This window comes from Bactrocera neohumeralis, chromosome 6, assembly GCF_024586455.1.
Source record: "Bactrocera neohumeralis isolate Rockhampton chromosome 6, APGP_CSIRO_Bneo_wtdbg2-racon-allhic-juicebox.fasta_v2, whole genome shotgun sequence".
In the NCBI taxonomy this organism is placed as follows: domain Eukaryota; kingdom Metazoa; phylum Arthropoda; class Insecta; order Diptera; family Tephritidae; genus Bactrocera; species Bactrocera neohumeralis.
Genome location: NC_065923.1, coordinates 4,384,980 through 4,406,770, shown reverse-complemented (window position 1 = coordinate 4,406,770; position 21,791 = coordinate 4,384,980). Strand labels below are relative to the sequence as shown.

At 36.4% G+C, this 21,791-nt stretch overlaps 2 protein-coding genes across 4 annotated transcripts in view; both read right to left on the bottom strand.

The window, feature by feature from the left end:
* Nucleotides 1-19,369, bottom strand: part of LOC126762452 (zinc finger MIZ domain-containing protein 2) — a 65,022-nt gene extending 45,653 nt beyond the window's left edge. Inside the window, exon 1 of one of the 3 annotated variants that reach the window (XM_050479192.1) lies at nt 16,819-19,369. Coding sequence is in view for 2 of the 3 variants with exons in the window: in XM_050479190.1 (XP_050335147.1) it covers nt 11,715-11,947 (233 nt within the window). In the remaining variant the exon portion in view is untranslated. Of the gene's footprint in view, nt 1-11,714; nt 12,033-16,818 lie in introns of those variants that run through there. The other 2 variants (XM_050479191.1, XM_050479190.1) reach the window with 2 other exon arrangements.
* On the bottom strand, nt 12,158-16,027 carry LOC126762453 (uncharacterized). Its single transcript, XM_050479194.1, has one exon. The coding sequence runs from the start codon at nt 15,692-15,694 to the stop codon at nt 12,506-12,508; it is 3,189 nt and encodes a 1,062-aa protein (XP_050335151.1). The 5' UTR covers nt 15,695-16,027; the 3' UTR covers nt 12,158-12,505.
* Nucleotides 19,370-21,791: the final 2,422 nt, after the last annotated feature.

Sequence of the window (21,791 nt, the reverse complement as noted above, 5' to 3'; positions counted from 1 at the left end):
GAAGCTTTCACCACTATTGATAAAAGTAAATACAAATCTGTTTAGGCGCTATTAAAATCATTTTCGAATAAAAATAAAAGCTTTAAAGCTTGCTGAATGTATTGTAAAAAAACTTTTGGGGCGAGTGTTGTAAAAAAGCTTTTGGGACTAGTGGCAAGTTCGTTACTTTGTGCTTTTTTATAAAGTACATTGAGATCATTTGCTAATAAAAATGAAAGCTGTAAAGCTTGCTGAATGTTTTAATGAATGAAAAAGCTTTTGAAACCAATAGAGAAATCATTAATTTTTATGTTCTTGTATTTGAACCTCGCTCACGAAAAAACGGCTCTTTTAATGCACAAAAACTTTATCACCGTACAGCTTTCACTGAAGCTTTCGAATCTTCTCAAGTTATAAAGCATACATACGCGCTTTCGCAATTGAAAATTCAGCAAATATGCCAAAAACAAAAAACCACAATAATAATTTAAGCACATTCGAAGCTTTTACATAACCCATTAAGCTTTGGAAACTTAGCTTTTATGTTTTTATGTTCATTATTATTGACTGTTGCAAAATATTAACTCAAATAATTTGAAACGGGAAATAAGCTGAAAGCTTTGAACAAATATGTATGAAAATATTATGTGCTACTTATATATACCATATTGCATTTACACCCATAAGCTTTACATAATAAACGCCAACGAAACAGCGATGCGCTTTAATATACCGTGACAAACGCACAGAAAACGGTAATTAATTGGGTTGTTAAAATAAGTTCATAGCTTATCACGTGGTTACCGACTGCATGCACTTGCATATGTACATGTATGTATGTATGTATGTACATATATACCATATTTACTTAGTAACGCAACGTTTTCCATTAACAGTGGCACAACCAACTGCTTCGGAGATATGAAAATGTTTCAAGGCAATGTGTTGGGCCAATACAATGGAGGCGCTGAAAGTGTGAAGGGCGTTCGATACACACAAATATTCATAGTTATACGGGCGCTTATTTATATGTAACTAATATACTACATATTTATATATCTGTTCTACATACATTCCGACAAGTGTAGTTAATTTCATTTTCTTCCGCAATAGACGGCGCGTTCTAGCTGTCTATCTACCTACAAACCCACACATCTATCTTCAAACGCACCGAGTGCAAATTAGTTATCATTGGTGACGCGCGCTGATTTTTCTCCCGCAAAACGCTCGCCGCTCACTACGTGCGCGTCTATTTGCGAACATTTCCGTTGGCTAACCTGTCGTGAATAGTTGTTGTTGCGCATACATGCACAAATCACTTAGTTGTAAATCAAATTTTATTATTTTTCCTAAGTTTATCTTACAGCGCTCGGCCGCTTCGCTTAGATAGCGCGCAATCGATAGATAGAAATATTGAGTTAAAGCCGTAATACTTCATAAATATATTTACAATAAATTTATATGGCGACATATGATTTTTATTAATACGATTATAAGTAATATACATTTTATATACAGATTCTACTAGTTTGTTATTTTTGTTGCTTGCTAATGCACATAGATATGCGTACTTGATTGGGTAACCAGTTTGGAGTGGTTCTAAGAGTTTGCTGATTATTTGATCAACAACTATTTATCGATTGCGATTAGATTGGCTGGCATTTCATCAGATCACTTAAATTGGAGAAATTTTGCTTAGACGTGGCGTACACAGTTGACGCGTTTGAAGGGTTAGCTTTGAACGTTTTTTTAAATTATAGATAAATTAAATTTAATTAAGACAATTTTTATACAAATAGCTCCAAACATTGGAACACTAAGAACTAAGCTTAAATAGCTTTCACTGCTAAGTCAAAAGCTTAAGATTGTGCAAAAGCTTTTGAGAACTTTCATAAGTTAAGAAAGCAAACTTTTTATTACTTATGTGAAACTTTGAAGCTTTCAGAAAGTCATTAATAAAAGTGAAATAGATTGTCCGAAAGCTTTTGAGAAACTTTTATGAATTAAGAAAGCAAGCTTTTTATTGCTTATGTGAAATATTGAAACTTAAGAAACTGAAGCTTCCCCAAAATCAGTTATGAAAGTACGGATTTTATTTGCTTATGTAAAACATGGAAGCTTTCACAAAATCAGTCGATATCGATTTGATTGGCAAAAACCATCATATTAACACCTTACTATGTTACTGATAAAAGCTCCAATGCCACTTCCACTTAGATTTTTGTAAGCTTTCACTAATATACTATAACTGTAATATTCACTAAGCATTTTCGTGTATACTACGCACAACTGTTTGTAAGTGGAAATCATGCCTTCTAGGCATTCGTTCATTTCCCATTTCATCTAATAAACAAATCATTAATTTAATTACGCTTTAATCACGTTAATGGTTTGATGACTTGCGCACGCTTATATAATTAAAACCATACACATGTGTCTATGGGTACACATATGTGTGCGTTCAAAAGTCATGCGGCAACTGTCTTTGAATTAAAAGTCAAGCAAAGCATTTAAATTCGACTTTAGCCTCTTCAATGGCTGTGGCAATGGCTGGCAGCAGTCGGCTTGGCTCATAAAATTAACCACAAATCTCCCTTCTGATATCCAGCTGTGTTTTACGTGACTTTGCTCTATCCGGAAATCCGCATGCACAACCATATCTTGGTCATAATCAAATACGAACTGTCAAATCTGTCAAATGTCATAAACACTTTGAACACTTGACTAAATGCACAAATATATTTATGTGTGCGTATCGAGTGTTAATATAATTAGTGATTACAGCATGAAAGCACATTTAATTCACGAAAAAAAGTATTTGTATCTCGAAAAAAGTCCCACAGCTGAAATTCATTGCTTAAGTACGTGATGTACGCTCTTAATTAATTCAAAATGGAATTGTAACCAGCAAATGTTGGCTGAACGTACGCTCGGGAAAAATGAAGCGTAGATTTGAAAAAAATTATTGAAAATATTTTATTTGTACAACAAATGTTAGTTGTAATCTTCAATTGTTTTAATTAAGTTGAGAAATTTGGAGACTTCATAAGGGTGTGTACACATCTAGCAAAAAAGGCATTTCAAAATTTTGTGTCTATTTCTGTATATCTTGAAGAATTTCCATATACATAAAAAGTACTGTTCAATGAGGGTGTGTTCTCACCTACATATATAATCCATGAAAATAAAAAAATTATACTATAATAAGGCTTAATAAATTAATTTTCAATTTTACAGTTCACACTTAGATTTTTCTTTTAAATATTTATATATGTATGTATGTCTGGAAGTATGCTGTATTTCAACAATAAATTGGTATACTCTAAACGAAAAATCACTAAAACAGGGAAAGTTAATGCCAAAAGTAAATTAATTTATCAAGTGTGAACACGCCCTAACAAGCATTCATAACATTAATTTCATTTCCATTAATTCGCTGCATTCCAACTACCTCGAGGATTGAGTGTAAATTATATACACATATTTCTCGCCGTCCTCCTTCAAAACAAATAACACAGTGGACAAAGGAAAGGCGTAAAGGTGGTAGAAATTAAGGTATTTAAGTTAACCAGCCTGTTTTTGTTTTTGTATGTATATTTTACGTATTTATTAATTGTATGTGCGTAGTATGCATATATTTAACCCTTATAGCCGCAATAACTCGCCAGCGATTACTTTTGCCTAAGTGAATAATGGGGTGTTACAGGGTGTTACATATGTAACGCATCAGAGCTGAAGCGCGCCCTCATTACGGCGCGATTTCTTGACGCTTGACTGAAGGGTTGAAATTTGTTATTTGATGTTTTTATTAAGCACGCCGAGTATACACATACAAATACATAAAAGCGTATTAGTTTAATGGGGTTGACAGGGTTGTTGCTGAACTTTTTGTGTCTACAAACGGTATTTCAATAGCGACGGAACTAATATGCGAATTTGGGCGAGTTGGTGCACTCGTAAACATGAAAAGTAATAATAACTGAAAATCATATTAATAAGTTAAAACATACATCCATACATACAAACAGACGCACTCGTTTAAGTCATAGTCATAACGCAAAATGTATTTAAAAGTGAAATACGATTATTAGGGTTTGAAGTAGAAATATTGACGGGGGTATGACATTGTATGGAGAGTGAGAGCGGGCGCTTGTGAACTGCTTAGTTATTATTAGAGCGCATTTGAAGTTTAGTTGTTGACATTTTTCCGTGCTGATGAGAGTGAAGTGCACAGAGAGCGCGCGAGTGTGAGCGCAGTGAGCCTGACAGCGGTGCTGACAGACAACAACGCTTGTAACCAACCTAAGTGACTTCCACAAGTGTATATGTGAGTAGTGCAGAAATCACGCTGATATGCCCCTGAAGCGGCCACAAATTGTGCTGCTAACGGTGTGGCAAAGACAAAGCGACGAGCAGTGCATTATGTTGCAAGCGACTTTCCTGATAGATCACCCCTTATGCCTGAGCTGCTTAACTCCGACACCGCTGCATACAATTCTGCTTCTCATCAGACGCTAGCTGACAATCCGACAATATTTGACGGATATTTAAGGGTTGAACGCCTGCCTTTGTATGATGCGCGCCCTTCCACACACATTCGATAGGTAGAATTGGTTTCATTAAGTGTACTCGAAATGTACCTGCCGCCTATGATAGCACTCTCTTGGTACAAATGCATATGGGTATCTGTTAGCCTGAAGACAGACTTAAGGAAAATTATCGATGCAAATGCGCGTTGTCTAAATACTTGACTGTGCCGCCACTCAGTCGGGATTTCCGGGATTCTCTTGAATTATGGGCAATTGTTAACATTGTCCGCATTGTTGAGTTGGGTTTCTTATTGCTATAAGCTATTGTGCTGTTGTTGTTGTTGCTGTTTTATGGTTTTGTTGTTTGCTGCTTGTCATTGCCTGGTTGCTTACTTTGTGGCAAGTGATGCCGTGCCGCCTAGTGGTTGATGTACGGTGATTTTTGTGTGTTGGTGGTGGTGGTTACGGTGTTTGTACTATGTTCACAAATCGGTATGTATGTATGTTTGGTTGTGATGTGGATTGACGAATGTTCGGCCGTGACGCTGGCGAGAAATTCCCGTGTGAAACAAGTCAATATTTGTGCTCGGAAGGCTTCTTTTCGCGGATATTTACGGCTGTCTAATAATACTAGTTAGGTATTTACTGTGTTTTGTTGTTCCTATTGTTGTTACATGCGCATGAAAATGTGCGCGGTGCGCATTTGGCCGAAGTGTTGCTAGGTAGCGAGCGTTTATGCGCTTCATTTGTTAATATTTTTGTTGAATTAATTGAAGGTAAAAGGGATCATCGACTCGGTACACTTTAAAGCCAAAGAAGATCAAGGATAACTCAACCAATTTGGGGATGTTGAAATTTGGTGATTACAGCATGTTTACATATGTATATGTATATGTGAATATGTACCTGTGTATACAGCTACAAATAAGTTCTAATTGGCAATAGCGATATTTTTCGAAGTACGTCTGTAGTTAATATAATTGCTAAAAATAACAAACTTAGCCATATAAATATTTAAACTAGTTACAAATTAGCTACCAAATGAGTTACTTTGCAACTAGTTTATTTTACACTAGTTGTGTAACTAGTTGATTTCATAAAAATATCTAAACACACATTTGCTTTAAGTATGTTCATGTGTTCTGTGTGTTTCCGTCACTCACGCGCACAGTACTGACGTGCTGAATGCCTGCTGATGATTTGTTTATTTGCTTGCTCAGGTAAATTGGATTTGAAGCATATCAATCTACATAAGTGAGCGTGTTCATACATGAGTGTTAAACTGTTGTTTACCCCCGGTCACATACATACATATTAATGCTTTGTAGTGTGTTAAAGGCATACAAAGTTAATTGAGGCTGTACTTTTCTCATTTCTGATATTCCGTCTTTAATAATATTGTACATATATACAAGCACACATGAAAATAGTGGCTCATGACGACATTTAAAGGTTGGCATTTTTTCACATTTCATTTAAATAATTTCAATTGAAGGGTGAAACAATTTTGTATTCTTTTCGAAACCATAAAAAAACGCACATACAAACATTTGTGTGTGAATGTGTGGTTGATTGTGTGTGCACACGCAAAGGACTGTGTGAACTTTGCTTCATTTGGCTGCTTTCTTGCTTTGTGCTTGCGCGCTCTGAGGTTTGCGATAGAAATCAGCGGTTTAAGTGTTATAAGCAGACAAAAAGTCGCATAATTCTCACATAATTGTTGTGCGCATTCAAATAGCGTAAGAAGCTACAAGTTGCCATTGGTAAATGCCGGTTTGTTGTTAAGTGTATTTTTCTGTATTTATATTTCATTTTGCTATTGTTTCCGTCAAGTCATTGGCTGTGATTCGGTTTTTTGATAGAAATTCCGGCTTCTGAGCAATTTCAGATCGCTACCGCTGATAGGTGGGAAGTACAGTAGTTGCCGTGAATTTGTTGAGAACTTTTCGAATTTTGATTTTCGATGACATTTGAGGTCAAGCCAGAAAGGTACAAAGTACACATATGCCTATACAATGTTTCTTTTTGTTGTAATAATCACTAGTTTAGGGTTTGAGATTGTCTTTTTATTGGAGAAAATCAAACAATTGTGATATCTTTGCAGTCTAAAAATATTATATCCCTCTGCCACTAAAACGAAGCATACTTTCAGCGGCTCAATAAGAAAAATTTCTTCAAACCCATTTTTTTCGTTCAGTGTTCTAAAGTATGTTCGAAATTTATTTAGCTGCATGCTTTGATATACAACAAACAACGAAAACTCCACGAATAGCTGCAGCTGCCTTCTGCTTATTCACGCACACACTCACACGTGACCAAATGAACCCATTTATTTTGTGTGTGTAAATAATAATTTCCTCAATTAGCAGCCCACAAACAGACTACTTATCCCGAAAATAGGTACACGCATATATCCCAACGGTATATACCATATATATGTATATATCTATATAGGTATGTATACAAAGTTATATATTTATATGTGTGTGTATGCAGCAATGCATTTTCGTGCCGTTGGCAGCTCACCTGCCTGCCCAATGCATCGCGGCACTACGCCTACGAACGCACGTGCTAAAATGCAGACGCAGCTGTATTTTGCTTGTTGCATATGCCAGCAGCAAGAGGTTTAGTGAATGGAAAGCAGAAATATGCGGCAGAAGAAGAAGCAAACTCTCTCAGCTTGAATAGATAATTTTCTGGAAAATTCAGGCTGCTTACATATTAGTGGGTATTGATGACTAATCTGCGGCACAGCATGAACTTCCTGTTAGTATGTGTTTACAGAAATTACATATGTGTGTATGTATGTATGTACATATGTGTATACAGTATACATTCAATAATACATACCATGTAGAACTGTATAATTAAACTGCATTTATAAGTAAATTTTTGGGTTAAGAAACAACTTTCATACATATTAGAACTAATTAAACTAGTTAGTGAACTAAAATTGACACATAGTCTATCATCAAACTAGTTACTAAACTAGTTGCTAATCAGCTATTTGTTGAAAATCTTAAAAATGCACATTTATGCCAATTTAAAAAAAAAAAATTAACAACTGGTTATTTACGGACCAGTTCCCAACTAGTTACTACAAAGTGAGTTTTTGAAAAAATTAGCAACAACTATTTTTATAGAAGTATTTATGTGAAGAAAAAGTAAATAAAGTGGTAAGAATAAAATACTATGAGTTTCTCACTTATTATTTATTTCAAAATCAGCTGTGTAAATTAAAGTGTGTTAGTACAAATATGTATTTCTCAAGGTCATTAGATGAGATTTCATACAAGTATATCGCTTTAAATCGGCAAATATGCACAAATATATGGTACATATAAAACCCACAAAGCTGAGACTAAAAAGTTGTTTTGAGATTAATTGGTAAAAAAGTATAAATATTTAAGCCGTTTAGACCATGAAAGTTTAAGCGCTTCAAAACAAGAAAAAACATAAAAATAAGTGGCAACAATTGTACTATAACAGTACAACGACCGCAATGCCAATGCTGCGCTTCCAGCTCTACAAACAACGAGATGTTTCGACTAGCTAGAGAAATACATACAAACACACGCAAACATCTATATCTAACTACTTCTGGCTGGAAGCGAATAGCGAGCAAGACGAAAATGAGTGTGGGCAGTGAGCAGCAGATGCGCCAACAAGCGAATAATAATAGAAAATTTCAAAAACAAAAACAACACGAGCATTGTCTTTACAAAGACCTAGATAACGGCAAACTTCCAAAAAATAACAAAAAAAAGGTAAAAAGAAGTTGAGAAAAAACTGAAATAGCTGACTGTTGAAATTTTCTACAATTTCAAGCAGAATACAGCGACACACAGCAGATACATTAGATAGATACATATGTGTATGTGTGTATGCATGAGTGTTCGTGGTTACCCACTACCTTCTATATTTTCATTGTTATGCACCTTATTTATTTTGGGTCTTGGGAAAAATATTTTATTTGGCCAAAGTGTCCAAAACACAAACGGTTGATGGGTACATATATGTATGTATGTATGTATGTATATATATAAATATGTATGTACAAAGGTATGCACATAAATATGTACTTAAGCCAAGAAAGGCAATGGATTTGATGGAATTGCAAAAAGGCAAAAAACACAAACTGCCAGCGCAGCGTCACCCAGAAGCCGCAGAGAGAAAGGAGAGACGCCGAAAAGCGGCAAGATGTTGAAAAAATTACAAAATTATACAAAATACATGAATGATCGTTACCGCAACTGCATAGATACATTTCTAAATACACACTTATCTACTGTGTGTGTATGTGTACAGGAATGCATGCGCCTGTATGCAGCCTCTTCAATCGAACAAGAAGCTATGAATAACGAAATGCACGAAAATATATTTGGAAGCCCTAAAAAAGAATGCAAGCAGCACACATACATATGTACAAACACATATTACATGCATCTTAAAGAAACTGCCAGAGAAGGCATAAAGACGCTGCACAAACACACACACGTGTATGCGCTGACATGCCTTTGTGTGCATGCCCACATGCAGCCGTCAACTCTTCCAGCAAGGGAGGCGCGCATTCGAAAGAAAATGGTCTAATGGCTGCGCGAGTAGCGATGCCCAAGCGACTGGTGAGCCACAGCAGCATTACAAACAAAAATACACGTGCATAGATGTACATTTGTGTGCACAAACATAGCAGTTGATCGACATGGGAGCACAGCAGTGATGCCTAAACATGGAAAATGCACACACAAGAAAATCTAAGAAAATACCAGCGTATGTGTGTGTGTGTGTTGGTGCTGGTGATGTGAATGATCTGCCAATCGGTCGTTTCGTTTGCGCGCTTGCCGCTTCAGCTGCCACACACAGATGCAGAGGCATGAGAAAATCCAAAAGAAAGTGCCAGCCAAATGAATTGCGCTGCCAGTATGCCCAACTAGCGAAGTTACAATAGAAATGTAATACAACAACAACAACACAGAGACAAGAGGGGGAAAACAAAAGAGAAGCAAAACAAGTATCATAACAATTCTTTCAACTCTCAACTCACTCGAAGTGAATGAGGAAAAATGCAGAAATTCTTGCTGACTTGCCACACCATGCGAGCATGTCGGACGCGCAGGGAAATGAGGGTAGTGGAAATTTTCTTCAACTCGGTTTTAGTCTAAGTTTTTTGTGTTTGGATGGTTGCGCAGTGAAAATAGCGAAAATCGAACTCTTTTGATGCAAATGCAAAAGTTATGGAATACTAGCTCATTGTACACACACACAGATGTATATGAATATTTGTTTGTGCTTGTAAATAGTTTTGAATTAATGCCGTTAGGGGTTCTCAGTTTTTGAAGTATATAAAAAGATGTACGTTTTTACAATAGATACGTATGTATGTATGTAAATAGAAAATGTTGTTTAGGCTGTTGCAAGAAAAATTTGCATACAAACTCTTGATTTTGATATTTACATTTGCATGGCAGCTATATGCTATAGACAACCGATCGGAACAATTTCTTCAGATATTGCACCGTTGCCTTAGATAATAAGCAATGACAAATTTCGTGCAGATATCCTGCGAAATGTAAAAGTTTTCCATACAAGGATTTGGTTTTCATCGATCAGTTTGTATGGCAGCTATATGATATAGTGATGCGACCTGAGCAATATGATCGGAGATTGTAACGTTGTTTAAGGCAATGACCTATGCCGAAGTTCGTAAAGATATGTCAAATGATCGATAAATTTGTATAGCATCCGACAAAAGAAACGGGAGTGTACAAAATTTCAGATCGATATCTCAAAAACTGTGGACCATATATACATTAACTTGATTTATGTTCCGAAATCGACAAAAAGTAACGTCAGGTTGGCAAGCTTTGGAAAACTATTTAATCCAAACTCGCAATTATGAATGAAATCGTGCATTCGTGCACCATTGAACACCTCGGCGCCCGTAAAACAGTGCTGCGTAACAGGAAATATGTTTCGATAGTTTTAAATACAAAAGCATTTTATCTAAGTTAGCAACAAATTGTTATTGTTTTGTATACCTACATTCATATATAATTGTTGTTATTGCTCTGAATACCCTTGCTGGTGAATTAAATTTCTGTTTTCAACTCTTTTTCGTTTTTCATACATTTTGCAACGCACCAGCGCTGTTAGATACTCACTCACATTTAACTGTAAACAATTTTACGGTTATGTGTGTACGTATGCTTATATACAGGTACATGTGAAGGTAAAATTTGACCTAAAAAGTTATCACAGTGCGCTGTTTTGCACACAGTACAACAACAAACAGAAACTAGTGAAAAGACAACAAGAAATAATATTCAGTAGATAAGCGTGGTCGGCAGTTAATTTTCGATTTTTTTAGACACTTTTTGCTTTTATCAATTCAATTGAAATACGCGGCAGCGTAACAGGTAGATAGATAGATATATGTGTGTGTGTGTTGAGGATAATAATAAAAAGAAATACACATGTGCATTAAAAGTTTGCAAAACAACATGCGTTTACAACAACAAAAAGTACAGTTGTAAACAAAAATATTTGTTAACTATTTATAAACGCTAGTGGGTGGCGTGCCACGATTTGGAGGTAAAAAAAAACAAAAAAGTTTTACAACTTTTTGTAGAAATATTTGTAAAATCGTGGAATAAAAGGTATTTTATGCAAATTTGGGTTTTAGTTTGAATTTTTTAGGATTTTAAGTTTTGACAGATTAAGCTAAAAGTACTAAACCTTTAGTATTTTTGAAATTCATATTTAATTTTTTTATTGTTATTGGTTGCCTTTCTAAAAAATTCAATACTTATTGAATAAATATTTCTCAAAAATTTGGCGTTTTTATAGAATTTTTTCCATGTGCATTAATAATTTTTGCTCTCGGTTTAGTAAAATTTAAAAATTAAAGCTTTGAAACTTTGAAACTTTTCAATTTGTTTTAAAGCAGAAAAACGCGAAAGCAATTGACTTGTTTTTATTGTACGAAAATATTTTATGACATGGGCCAAGTAAATAGCATAAGCAAAACATTTTTAAATAGATTTGCCGAAGCGCTGAACGTTAATAGAGATTTTTTTGCCAAACAAGTTTGGGTAAAAATAGAATCATCAATAAAAATTTATAACAAATGAAAATTTCATTTTTAAATAGATTTGACGCTTGGTTCACACCTTCCAGTTCCCCCTTCGTTCCGCACCCACTACTCACCGCGTAAATAAACTTTTAATTTTCCGCAAACCAGTTGCATAGAAAAGCTTTGAAATTTTTTTGCTGCGCGAACGCCTTTCGAGCAACTCCGCGCCACCTTTTGCCCTTTTGACTTTCTCTCCTTTCGCCGCTAGTTCCGCATCGCACATATCCACAATGCGAGTGCAAGTACAAGAACAAGACTCGGTTATTGTCGTTTCATATTCAATGTAGGTCACCGAATTTGTATGCATATTGTGGTTTAGAATTCTTCTCTCTTTATTTTTTTCTTGTGTTTTTGGTACTGCGAATTTTTTGTTTTCGAAATTTGGAGCAAAAGCGAAAATATTTGAAACCGCGACGTTGTGTCTTTGCAGCAGCTAAGCGAGTTTGTTTTGGTTATTTGGAGTACTTTATGTCGTCATCTCACAGAGGAAAGTTGTTTGGAAAGACAAATTTTTCCTAAATAAAAAATTAGTTCGAAATGTCTACAAAAGAAATTTGAGGGAACAGTCAAACGAATGTATGTCTGTGTGTTGTGTACTTGAGTTTCAAGCGACTAAATATATCAGTAGTTTCTTTATAGGAATATGAACGCTCGTAGTCAGCTGTTTATGTTTTCATTTTATTGGTTCTGATAACTGTTATTGCATACAATTTTGCCCGCTTGCTCTTTCAACGTTCATAGCTCTCCTTATTATAATTTATTCCTGCTACCTCTCTTTATTTTCTTCGCTCAAACCATTTTTCAATTGTCCGTGTATTTCATTGGACGCAAACCTTTTCATCATTCGTCGCAACTGTTCTCTGTTTTATTTTTTAACTTCTTTTCCTGTTTCCTTCGAATCAAATTTTCTGCTGCCGATCTGTTTTTCATTAGTCGTACGTGAAGACGGACTCTTTTTGTTTCTTCTTAGCAAGGTGTCTTTTTCAATGCTTTCCTTCATCTCTTTTGCACGCATTTCATTATTCAGTAATGTGCTCTCCTCAACTGCCTTTTCCAGGACACAGTCACAATCGGTTTGCTTTTTGTTTTCAAGCATCTTGTTTTCTTTTTGATTTTTATACTTTTCTTTGCTTTTGGTTAGCTTATTTGGTGGATCCCTGCAATATAGACTTGGTCTCTCCTTCTTTGTAACGTTGTTTCCCAAATTAATGCTTTCTGAAGTAACACTTTCTCTCCGGTTTCGCGAACCCAAACTTATGCCCGCATCTTCCAGTCTTAAAGCTAGATCTTTTCTAGATTCTGTGTGATCTTGTGATGATTTGGGGCTTACCAGATCGAACGGTTGATTGTCGTTTGTTAACAAATTCTCTGTTGCCGCTTCTACAATCGTTTTATTCTTACCAGTTGGATCACTTAATGGATCTTGTTTTTCAGCCAAACTCCTTTGTTTTTCAGATATGTTCTCTAGTGATCGCTCGCTTTCTTCCGATACACTATTTATTGACTTTTGTTTTTGTGTTGCTCTGTTACGTGTTGTTGTTTTCAAATTTTCCCAGCGAGCATGTTCCACTTCCGGTAAAGTTTGTGTTTCCTTAGATCGTAGCGACTTTGTTCGCGTGGTCGACGGTTCGGTCATTGGCTGATATTTAGATTGTCTTTCATATATGCTTGTCGGATACTTAAATGGCTTCAAAAGTCGATTGTCTAAATCACTGCCTTGTCTATATTCATTTAACTCTGTGGCTCTCGCTACATCTCGAGCACTCTTTATTGCTTCATAGTCAGTGCTTTCTTGATGATGTTCTTGCCTTTTGTGTGCTAAATTTTGCAATTGTTCATTGTTGGTACTTTCAATATTAGTACTCAGCTCCGGACTTCGGCACCTTTGATGACCTTCAATTGACTTCAAACTTTGAGATGTAGAAGGTCTCTTTCTATAAGATCTTCCACTTCCATTTTCTTCACATTGGTAATTTTTTTCATCCAGATCGGGTATATATTCATATAGGCGAAAACTTTGCATTTTCTGTTCAAATAGTTCTGTTTCTTCCAACAATTTTCTGTCCTTATATTTTTTTTTGGCTTGCTCGAATATCTTTGATAAAGAATCTTGTGGTTCATTACTGTCGCTTTGTAACACCTTACTTAATTGCTGTTGACTATTTTCAATTAACACTTGTTTCTCTAGTTCATCGTGTCTTTTTAAGGGTAAAGGATGGTCATCTGAGTTTTCTATTACTGGTACATTTGACCGATGACGAAGTTTTGGTATCGAGGTATAGTTTCTGAATCGTTCATAACCTTTCAAATCTTCGAATAAATTACTCTCAATACTTGTGCCATGACCGTTAACTCGATCTATCACATTTTCAGCGACTTCTGGCGAGCGTTCTTGATCCATATCAATGCTGCAGTCTTGCTGAATTGGTTCAAATGAATCGCTTTTTATTATGGGAATATAAGAGCATTCATTCAAAGTTTCGTCATTGACGAGCTCCTGAATGCTATCAGAAGTTCTGGTAATGCCATATTTCTGCAGAGATTCTGATTTTTGAGAAGAACTTTCGCAAGGGCAGTCAGAATATTTGGTGGTTATTTGAGTGTCTTTAACCGGCCCTTGTGCTTCGAATAATTGTGTTGCCGCAGTTTCTTGTGAAGAATTCGGTACACTAATTTTGATACTTGATTCAAACAGTTCACATTTTCTCTGTAATATATATGAAGTGGAATTCATGCTTCCTATACTGTGCTCTGGTTTCGGCGAATGAATGTCACTCTCTTGATTTGATATAATTATTATTGATCTTGTACTCAGAGATTGTTCTAATGTCGACTGACGTATAGATTTTTTAGTACTATGCTTTCGTTCGAAATCCGAGGTTTTAGTTATGATGTTTTCGGGAAGTTCTAGCCCCGGGGGATAATTAGTGCATTTCTCATGGTCCTCTTTATTTCCTTCAATTTTCATTTTGTTAGGTTTTGGTTTCGGCTTTATCGGGGGTGGAGTTTTCGTTTTTGAAATGTATTCTTTAATGTCTGTCTGTGATGCTTTTTCACTATCTTTCGAATGTTCAATTTCTTGAACCGAACCGTGTTCTGAATGCTTTTCTTCTATACCACTTGGACTTGTGCTTGTTGAATGACTTATTTGGGAAACTCTTAACAATTTGTATTCTGAAGCACTTTCTTTAAATGGTTTAATAGTTTCTATATCTTGACGACTGCTTGAGGTTGTTGTTGCCGACGTTCTTCTTGTTTGCCTACGTTTTCTCACTGGTATCCGTGAAGGTTTAGTGCCTATTTCTTTTGATTTGGATTCAGGCTTTCTATATTTATACCAGCGTTCTAACTCACTGTCTTCATTCTTTCCATTTATTACAGATATCGTTAGCTCTTGAGAGTATTCTGAGGAGCTTGTGGTTTCTTCTGTTGTCGAATTATTGGTTTCATACTGATTAACGACATAAACTCTCTCTGATCTTTTATCTAAATGTGTTTCGTCAGGGTATTGTTCCGGAAGGTTTGCTATTTTTCGCTTTTTACTAGACTCTCTCGTTTGGAGGTTTCTTGTATTACTTGTATCGTCTGTGCCGCTCTCTTTAGTAATTTTCGAAACTGTGCGCTTTAGAGGCCTCCATAATTTGGGTGAATTTCTTTCATTTCTGTTACTCGTAGTCGCCTGTTCTGGCAAATAGCGCTGTTTTCGTTCCGTACGTTCTCTAAATGAATACGCTTTTAAGGTAGATGGTTCTTGTTCTGTTTCTTGCTTCTTTATCTCCTTTTCATACTTCCCATTCGGAAAATGTGTGATATTTGCTGTGATTTTCGGTCTCTTAAGCCTGTTGTGCGTTTGAGTTGCCTTTTGATCAAAATTGTGTTTGCTGTTGTTATTTGGGTGATTACAAGGGCGAAGTTCGGATTTTATACGTAGGACTTTACGTTCTTTGACACGCAACAGTTCTAGTTTTGAGTTTTCTACTCTTATTGGGCTTAAACCGCGCGCCTGACAATACTCACATAGAAAGGGGGTGTCGTGGCAAGAATACTTCGCCATTGTGGGCTTTTTTATACTGCCGTAATTTTTGCAGAGAGCAGCGTTTTATTCGAGATATTTTGCAAGCAAACAAACTCGACTTCTTGCTCTTGCCACGAACACCACTTCTTTGCTTAAGTTCTTTGGGTTGTCATGAAAAGTGATTGGCCTTTAAGAATTTAGGATTTTGATTTTTAAATTTGAGAAAAAGAAATGAATTTTTTATGAAACCTGTCAGGACTAATAAAACAAATCGTTTTGTCTATTTGATTTAGTAAAATTCTAATAAAATCTTTGCAGGTGTTTTGCAGTTATAGCGAGTATGGGATCTATGTATACGATTGGAGGTGGGCAGGGGTACGAGTGTAGTTATTGATATTTGGAAGCATATTTTCTTAAAGACTTCAATGGAAGTTTAGAAGATTTAAAAAAAAATTAAAATATTTTTTTTATGTATAAAAAAATTATATCAAGTATTTTCAGTGTATATATTTTGTAAAATATTATATTTAAAATATTTTGTTAAGATTCATGCAAAGTAAAAATTTTCATTTGGTAAGAAGTGCATGGTCAGATATTTTTTAAATTTTGCTTTTATATAACCTATAAACAAAAATGTATCTTTGAATTTTCATTAAAAATTCCACACACGCCAACTACAACATAATATTCACAACAACAAAAATCAATAAACAACAAACAACAATAGGCGTAAAAATTTATTTCCTTCACTCCAACAAATTGCACAATTATTTTTTTATAAATAAGTTTTTTTTTAATTCACGATTAAGAAAACAACACAAAAAATTTTTATATAAAGAAATCGATAATGAAAAAGTTTACTACTTACAAATAAGTAGAGGACTTCGAACGAATTAATAAAACTGGTGAGGACTGAAATATCGATATATTTAAACATACACAACAACAACTATACGAAAACGCTTAATGTTTCATTGGTAAAAAAATTTTGAAAAACAATCTGGCAGCATCCAAAAATTAGGCAGTAAAAATTATTTTACTAAAAAATTACAACAACAAAAGTTAATTAAATTTAACAAATAATTTAACTGACATTTAGAAAGTTCAAAAGAATATAAGACGGCTATTTAGGTTTGCAAATTCAGTCAATGAATGTGTATTACCTAAATTTCAATTAACAAATCCGTGGTAGGAGCAGTATCAATGCAATTGTGTTTTTGTTGTTGTGCAAATGGCAGTAGCTGCTGTTGTTGTGCTGATTGCCAAAATTTGAATTTATTGTTGTTGTAACGATTTGTTGTTTTAGTTGTTGTTGTTGTTGCTTTTGTTATTATTGTTGGTATTTCATACTAGTTTCTGAAGTGCAAAATATTGTTACGGTACTTTTCGTGCAAATAATGTCACTTCACCAATTACACACACACATGGAAATGGAGAGCGCGAATTTTTTGCTGCCTCAGGGCGGCTTTGCAAGCAATTGCTATTATTTTTGTGTTTGTATTTAAATACTTTTTTCGAATTTCGATTATTTTCGATTTACGAATTAGTACTTATTTCGTATTTCGTACGGCACAGTAATAGATAGTCGTTCATATATTTTTAATTCAATAAAATTATTAACAATTTTGTTGGGCCAAACTTACTTTTTGGAATTGCGTTTCGTTGTTTGTTTCGAAAACATGGGAATTTTGTCAACAATCAGTTGCATCGCTCGAAAAAACACACATTAACACTGGCTTTCTTGCGGCCGCTTACACCAATCAATCAACACACCGAAAATGCCTGCGACAATTTACACTGCCTTCTTTGTTGTCGTTGGATTTTTTGACGATACTGTGTGTTCTGTTGACTTTTCTTGTTTGTTTTGTTCGCAATTTGTTTTCAGCACAAAATTTCTTTTCGCTTACACTTTTAATTATTAGGAATATGTGTTGTTGTAATTACTTAAGTTTTGTTTTGTTTTGCAATAATACTGTTGAAGTGTTGAAAATCCTTTCGAATTACATTTGAGTTGAGGAACTTGGAATTTAGGTTGATTTCGTCGTTATCTTTTCACATTCACACACTTAAATCTTTCTGGACTATTTTGCGAATGCTGTTTGCTATTGTTTTTGTTGTTGCCTTAGCTGCTGTTTACATTTTATGGCTTATCTGCTGCTGTTGCTGCTCGCTCTAGTCAGCTGCACGTGTTCTTTTGTTGCTTGCAACTTATCGCTCACACAGTCACTACTTGAGCATGTGTGTGTGTGTGTGAGCGCTCAGCGTTGTGGTGCGTGCTGGCGTTCGTTGAGGAATTTTAGCAGTCAGCAATTGCATTTAAGGCATAAACGCTGCACATTTACTTTGCTCACGCACAACTTCTTGGTCCAACAACGAATTTACGAGTTTTTATTGTTGCTAGCACAATTTTATTTTTTGCGCAGAAATTTTGTTTAATTTTTTGAAAATTTGTTTTCTTTCACAATTTTTGTTTTTGTGTATAAAATATTATATTTTGTCACACTTTTGCGATTTTTTGCGCTCACTCACAATTTTAGTGCCTGTATTTGAATATTTTTGATTTTGCCACAAATTCAATTATGCGCATTTTTTGTTTAAAAATTGTCTTCGCTTTCGCCTAGTTTTTGCTCATATTTAATCACTTAACATTCTTATTAATTTTGTATGGCGTGTGCCTTGTTAGAGATTGCGGCTTATCAGCGTAAATTGTGCGTTGTTGTTGTTGTGTTTTTTTTTCATATAATTTCTGATTTATATGTTTTCGCAAAAATTATTGCAAAATTTTTGTTTAAATAATTTTTCTACTTCACACTGTTTGCTGTTGTTTTGTGAAATATTTTTGTTGCGTTGCCAGCACTTTTTATTGCATTGCTCCAATTTTTGGCAACTGGCTTTCTTGCTATTGTTAGATTTCTTGGCTTTCGTCAAACAAAATTTCACCGCTGCAACACAAACAAACAGTACACCAGTTGTTGTTGCTGCGTTTTTGTTTTGTTGTGCAAATCACTCGAACACGAACCGGTTAGCTGTAAAAATTTAATTTGTTTTTGTAACAATTTTGTTGACTGCTGCAATTTTTTTGTCACTTGCACTTAATTTGGATTAATTTTCCTCCGTTTTGTGCATAAAAAACTTTCACAATTTAGTTTTGTTTATTCTGCTTCAATTGCCTTGCACTGCACACTAGAGTTTATGAATTTTCGAAAATTTTTTAGTGCTTCCAAAATATGTCGTTATCACTCGCTTCACTCGAAATGCTGCTTACAGCTGTTTGCATCGCTGGAATTAATTCCTTAACTAATTTTAAATCGCTTGGCATTTAATTAAATTAACCAATGCTTGAATTGTTGTTGCTGTTAATTTTATTTTATTATTTTTTTATCAGTCAAACGCCGTAATCCAATGTGCTAGCGTTGACAGAGCGTCTTAATGTTTCACTTAATTGTTATTAGTTTGTTCCAAATATTTGCAAATTTTTCAATTAATTAATTTAATTTATTGTTTTGTGAATTTCTATATTTTTTCACTCTTTCACGTCTTTCACAAATTACTTGTTTGCTGTTTGCAAATTATTGCATGGATTTTATGTTTTGTTGTTTATTGCCGCGTCGCGCGTACGTTAAAGAAAACATGACGACATTTGACAGCAGCCAGAAAGGAACTAAACTTCAATTTGCGGCCGAACTAACAGCGACAGCACAAAACTCGAAACTAAAAACTGCTTTTGCTAAATGAAACGCTTGGCCGTAGTACTGCTGGCAGCCCGTTCGTGCGCTACACGTTCGTTTGCTCGTACGTTCGTTCGGTTCGGTTTGTTCGTTGCCTGCCTCAGCGCTACGCCGCCGCAACGGCTAGCTGCCTCCATCAAGGTACGAAAGTGTGTGTGGACGTAGCCTGCTGTGGGGTGCTGTTCGCTCGTTTGCGCGTCTCGGCAGCGCTCGCTACACTTTCATGTATACATACATATATAATATTTCATATGTATGTACAGATTTATATGTGCTTTACGCTGTGTGAGCGCACTGAATGTAACATTTGTCTCTGCCAGCGCGTCACAGCCGCTAACCGCGCTCCCTTGGCACCTTTCTGCACGCTGAGCGCCCCTTTTGATGAAGCGTCAGCGAAGACAAGCAATACAAAAAATTAAAAATACAAAAATATTGTGAGAGCGTACGTCGTCGCGCTGCTTGTTGTTGCAAACGATTTGAGTTTTACTTTGGATGTGCGCCTCTCACAGATACCGAGCGCTCTCATGCACACACACGCGCGCCGCTGGTTTACCTTTATACGCGCTCAACGAAATTCCGTAAGCATGTGTGTGTGTCGGTTAACGAGCGTAAAGCGCCCATACAGCCGCAGACAGCTATCGCGTGCATGCGTTTGTGTTTGTCGTCAGCGCTGCTGTTGCGTTGGCATATCTATATCTATGTATGTATATAGGTGCGTGTGCTTGTTCATGTTCATTTCCCATGTTAAATGTTCGTTGGCCCTGTGACGATGGTGACTTCGATGCTTGCGTCGCGCCGCGCCACTAGTGACGGCACTCGCGAGCAACACAACGTTGTCGAGCACACATAGCTATTGCGTCGTTGCCGCGCTGTTGGCGTTGCGCGCGCGTCGCAAACCTGTAAGCGCCTTCCACCCTCTAGCCGCTGGCACTATTATTGGCGTTGTTGCTGTTACTGCTGCGCGCATACACTCCCCCAACAGCGCACCGCTACTGGCCACACGCGCTTTACATTTTTCTCCTCATAACTTTTCGCTGGCTTTTACGTTGGCCATGCTTTTATTTCGGTTTTTATATTTCATACACTTTTGCCTGGCTGCTGTCAACGAGCGCGCACACATTCTCTCTACGCGCCGCGCCGCGCCGCCTTCTGGTGGCAGCGCTGTGTCGCTGTTTGTTGAATTTTATTAGCGCAGTGCTATGTTGGGTTTTTTGTTTTTGCTGTGCTGCTGCTGTTCATATCGCGACTTCTGCTTGTTCTGCTCTTTTGTCTTCTGCGCGTTCGCCTCTGCTTTGCTGCTTGTGTTGATTTATTTTGAAAACGTTTGGTTGTTGGCGTCATATTATGCTTTCCTGTGTTGTTGTTTTTGTTTACGACTTTTTATATTTTATGCTCTGCTTCTTCGCTTTTGTCAGCGCGGCGTTAGCAGTCAGTCAGCCACTCAGTCGCACGAACGTCGTTTCGGCAGCATTACTCAGTCATCAAACCTTCGCACACAACCACATACGTGTATATATTTGTGTTAAGCCACCGTGCGCCCCTCTTGGACAAGTTTCTTATCGGCATTTCGTTGTATTTATGTGCATATGTGTGTTTGCGTACAATTTTTGTTGCTTATCCGTCGCCCCATTACACACACTGTAATTACAATCGTACACACACAAACATGCATAAAATTATATGTAAGTACATCGTCTCTGTCAATTGTCACCGCTCCTGTCGGCGCTACCAACGACTGGCCTTCCTGTCGCTCCAAAAATTCGGCTGCTCACACTCTGGCTGCGCGCTCTCTTTTCGGCCGTTTAACCCCTACCGTTCGCTCATCGACGACAGCGTGTCACTTCCATTTCTGCTTAATGTAATAATTACACATGCATATGTCTATTTGTTTGGGTTTTATTTTTGACACATTAAATGGCTCTCACATACATTTTCTCTGGCTGCGCCTCCAGCCGAACGCCTCTTGCCACTACTCTCTTCATTTTTTTCGATATTTTCTTTTTTTATTACGACAGTTTTTCTTCTTGAAATGGCATTCTTTGGCTGTAATGCTTACTATTTTTGGCATTTATGTATACGTTTATCCAGCCCTGTGCGCAGCCCCTTTCCTCCCCTGACCGTTCTTCACCTATGGGTGTGCTATTATGGTGCTCTTCCTCTCAGCACCTTTGGTGAATTTCTCGTCAGCATTTTTGTGGCACATTGTTGCCACTTTTTCATTGATTCACGTTGTTGTTTTTGTAGTTCTTTTAGTGTGTTTTTTTGTTCGGCTGTGTTGTAAGTTGTTGGCTTTGTTGGTTTATACATTTGGTTTGATGGCGCTCATACTTTGTTACAACAACCACACTGGCATGCCCACACGTACGTGTGTTTGTGGTTCGTGCGCGCGCTTATGGTGTGTGTGTGTG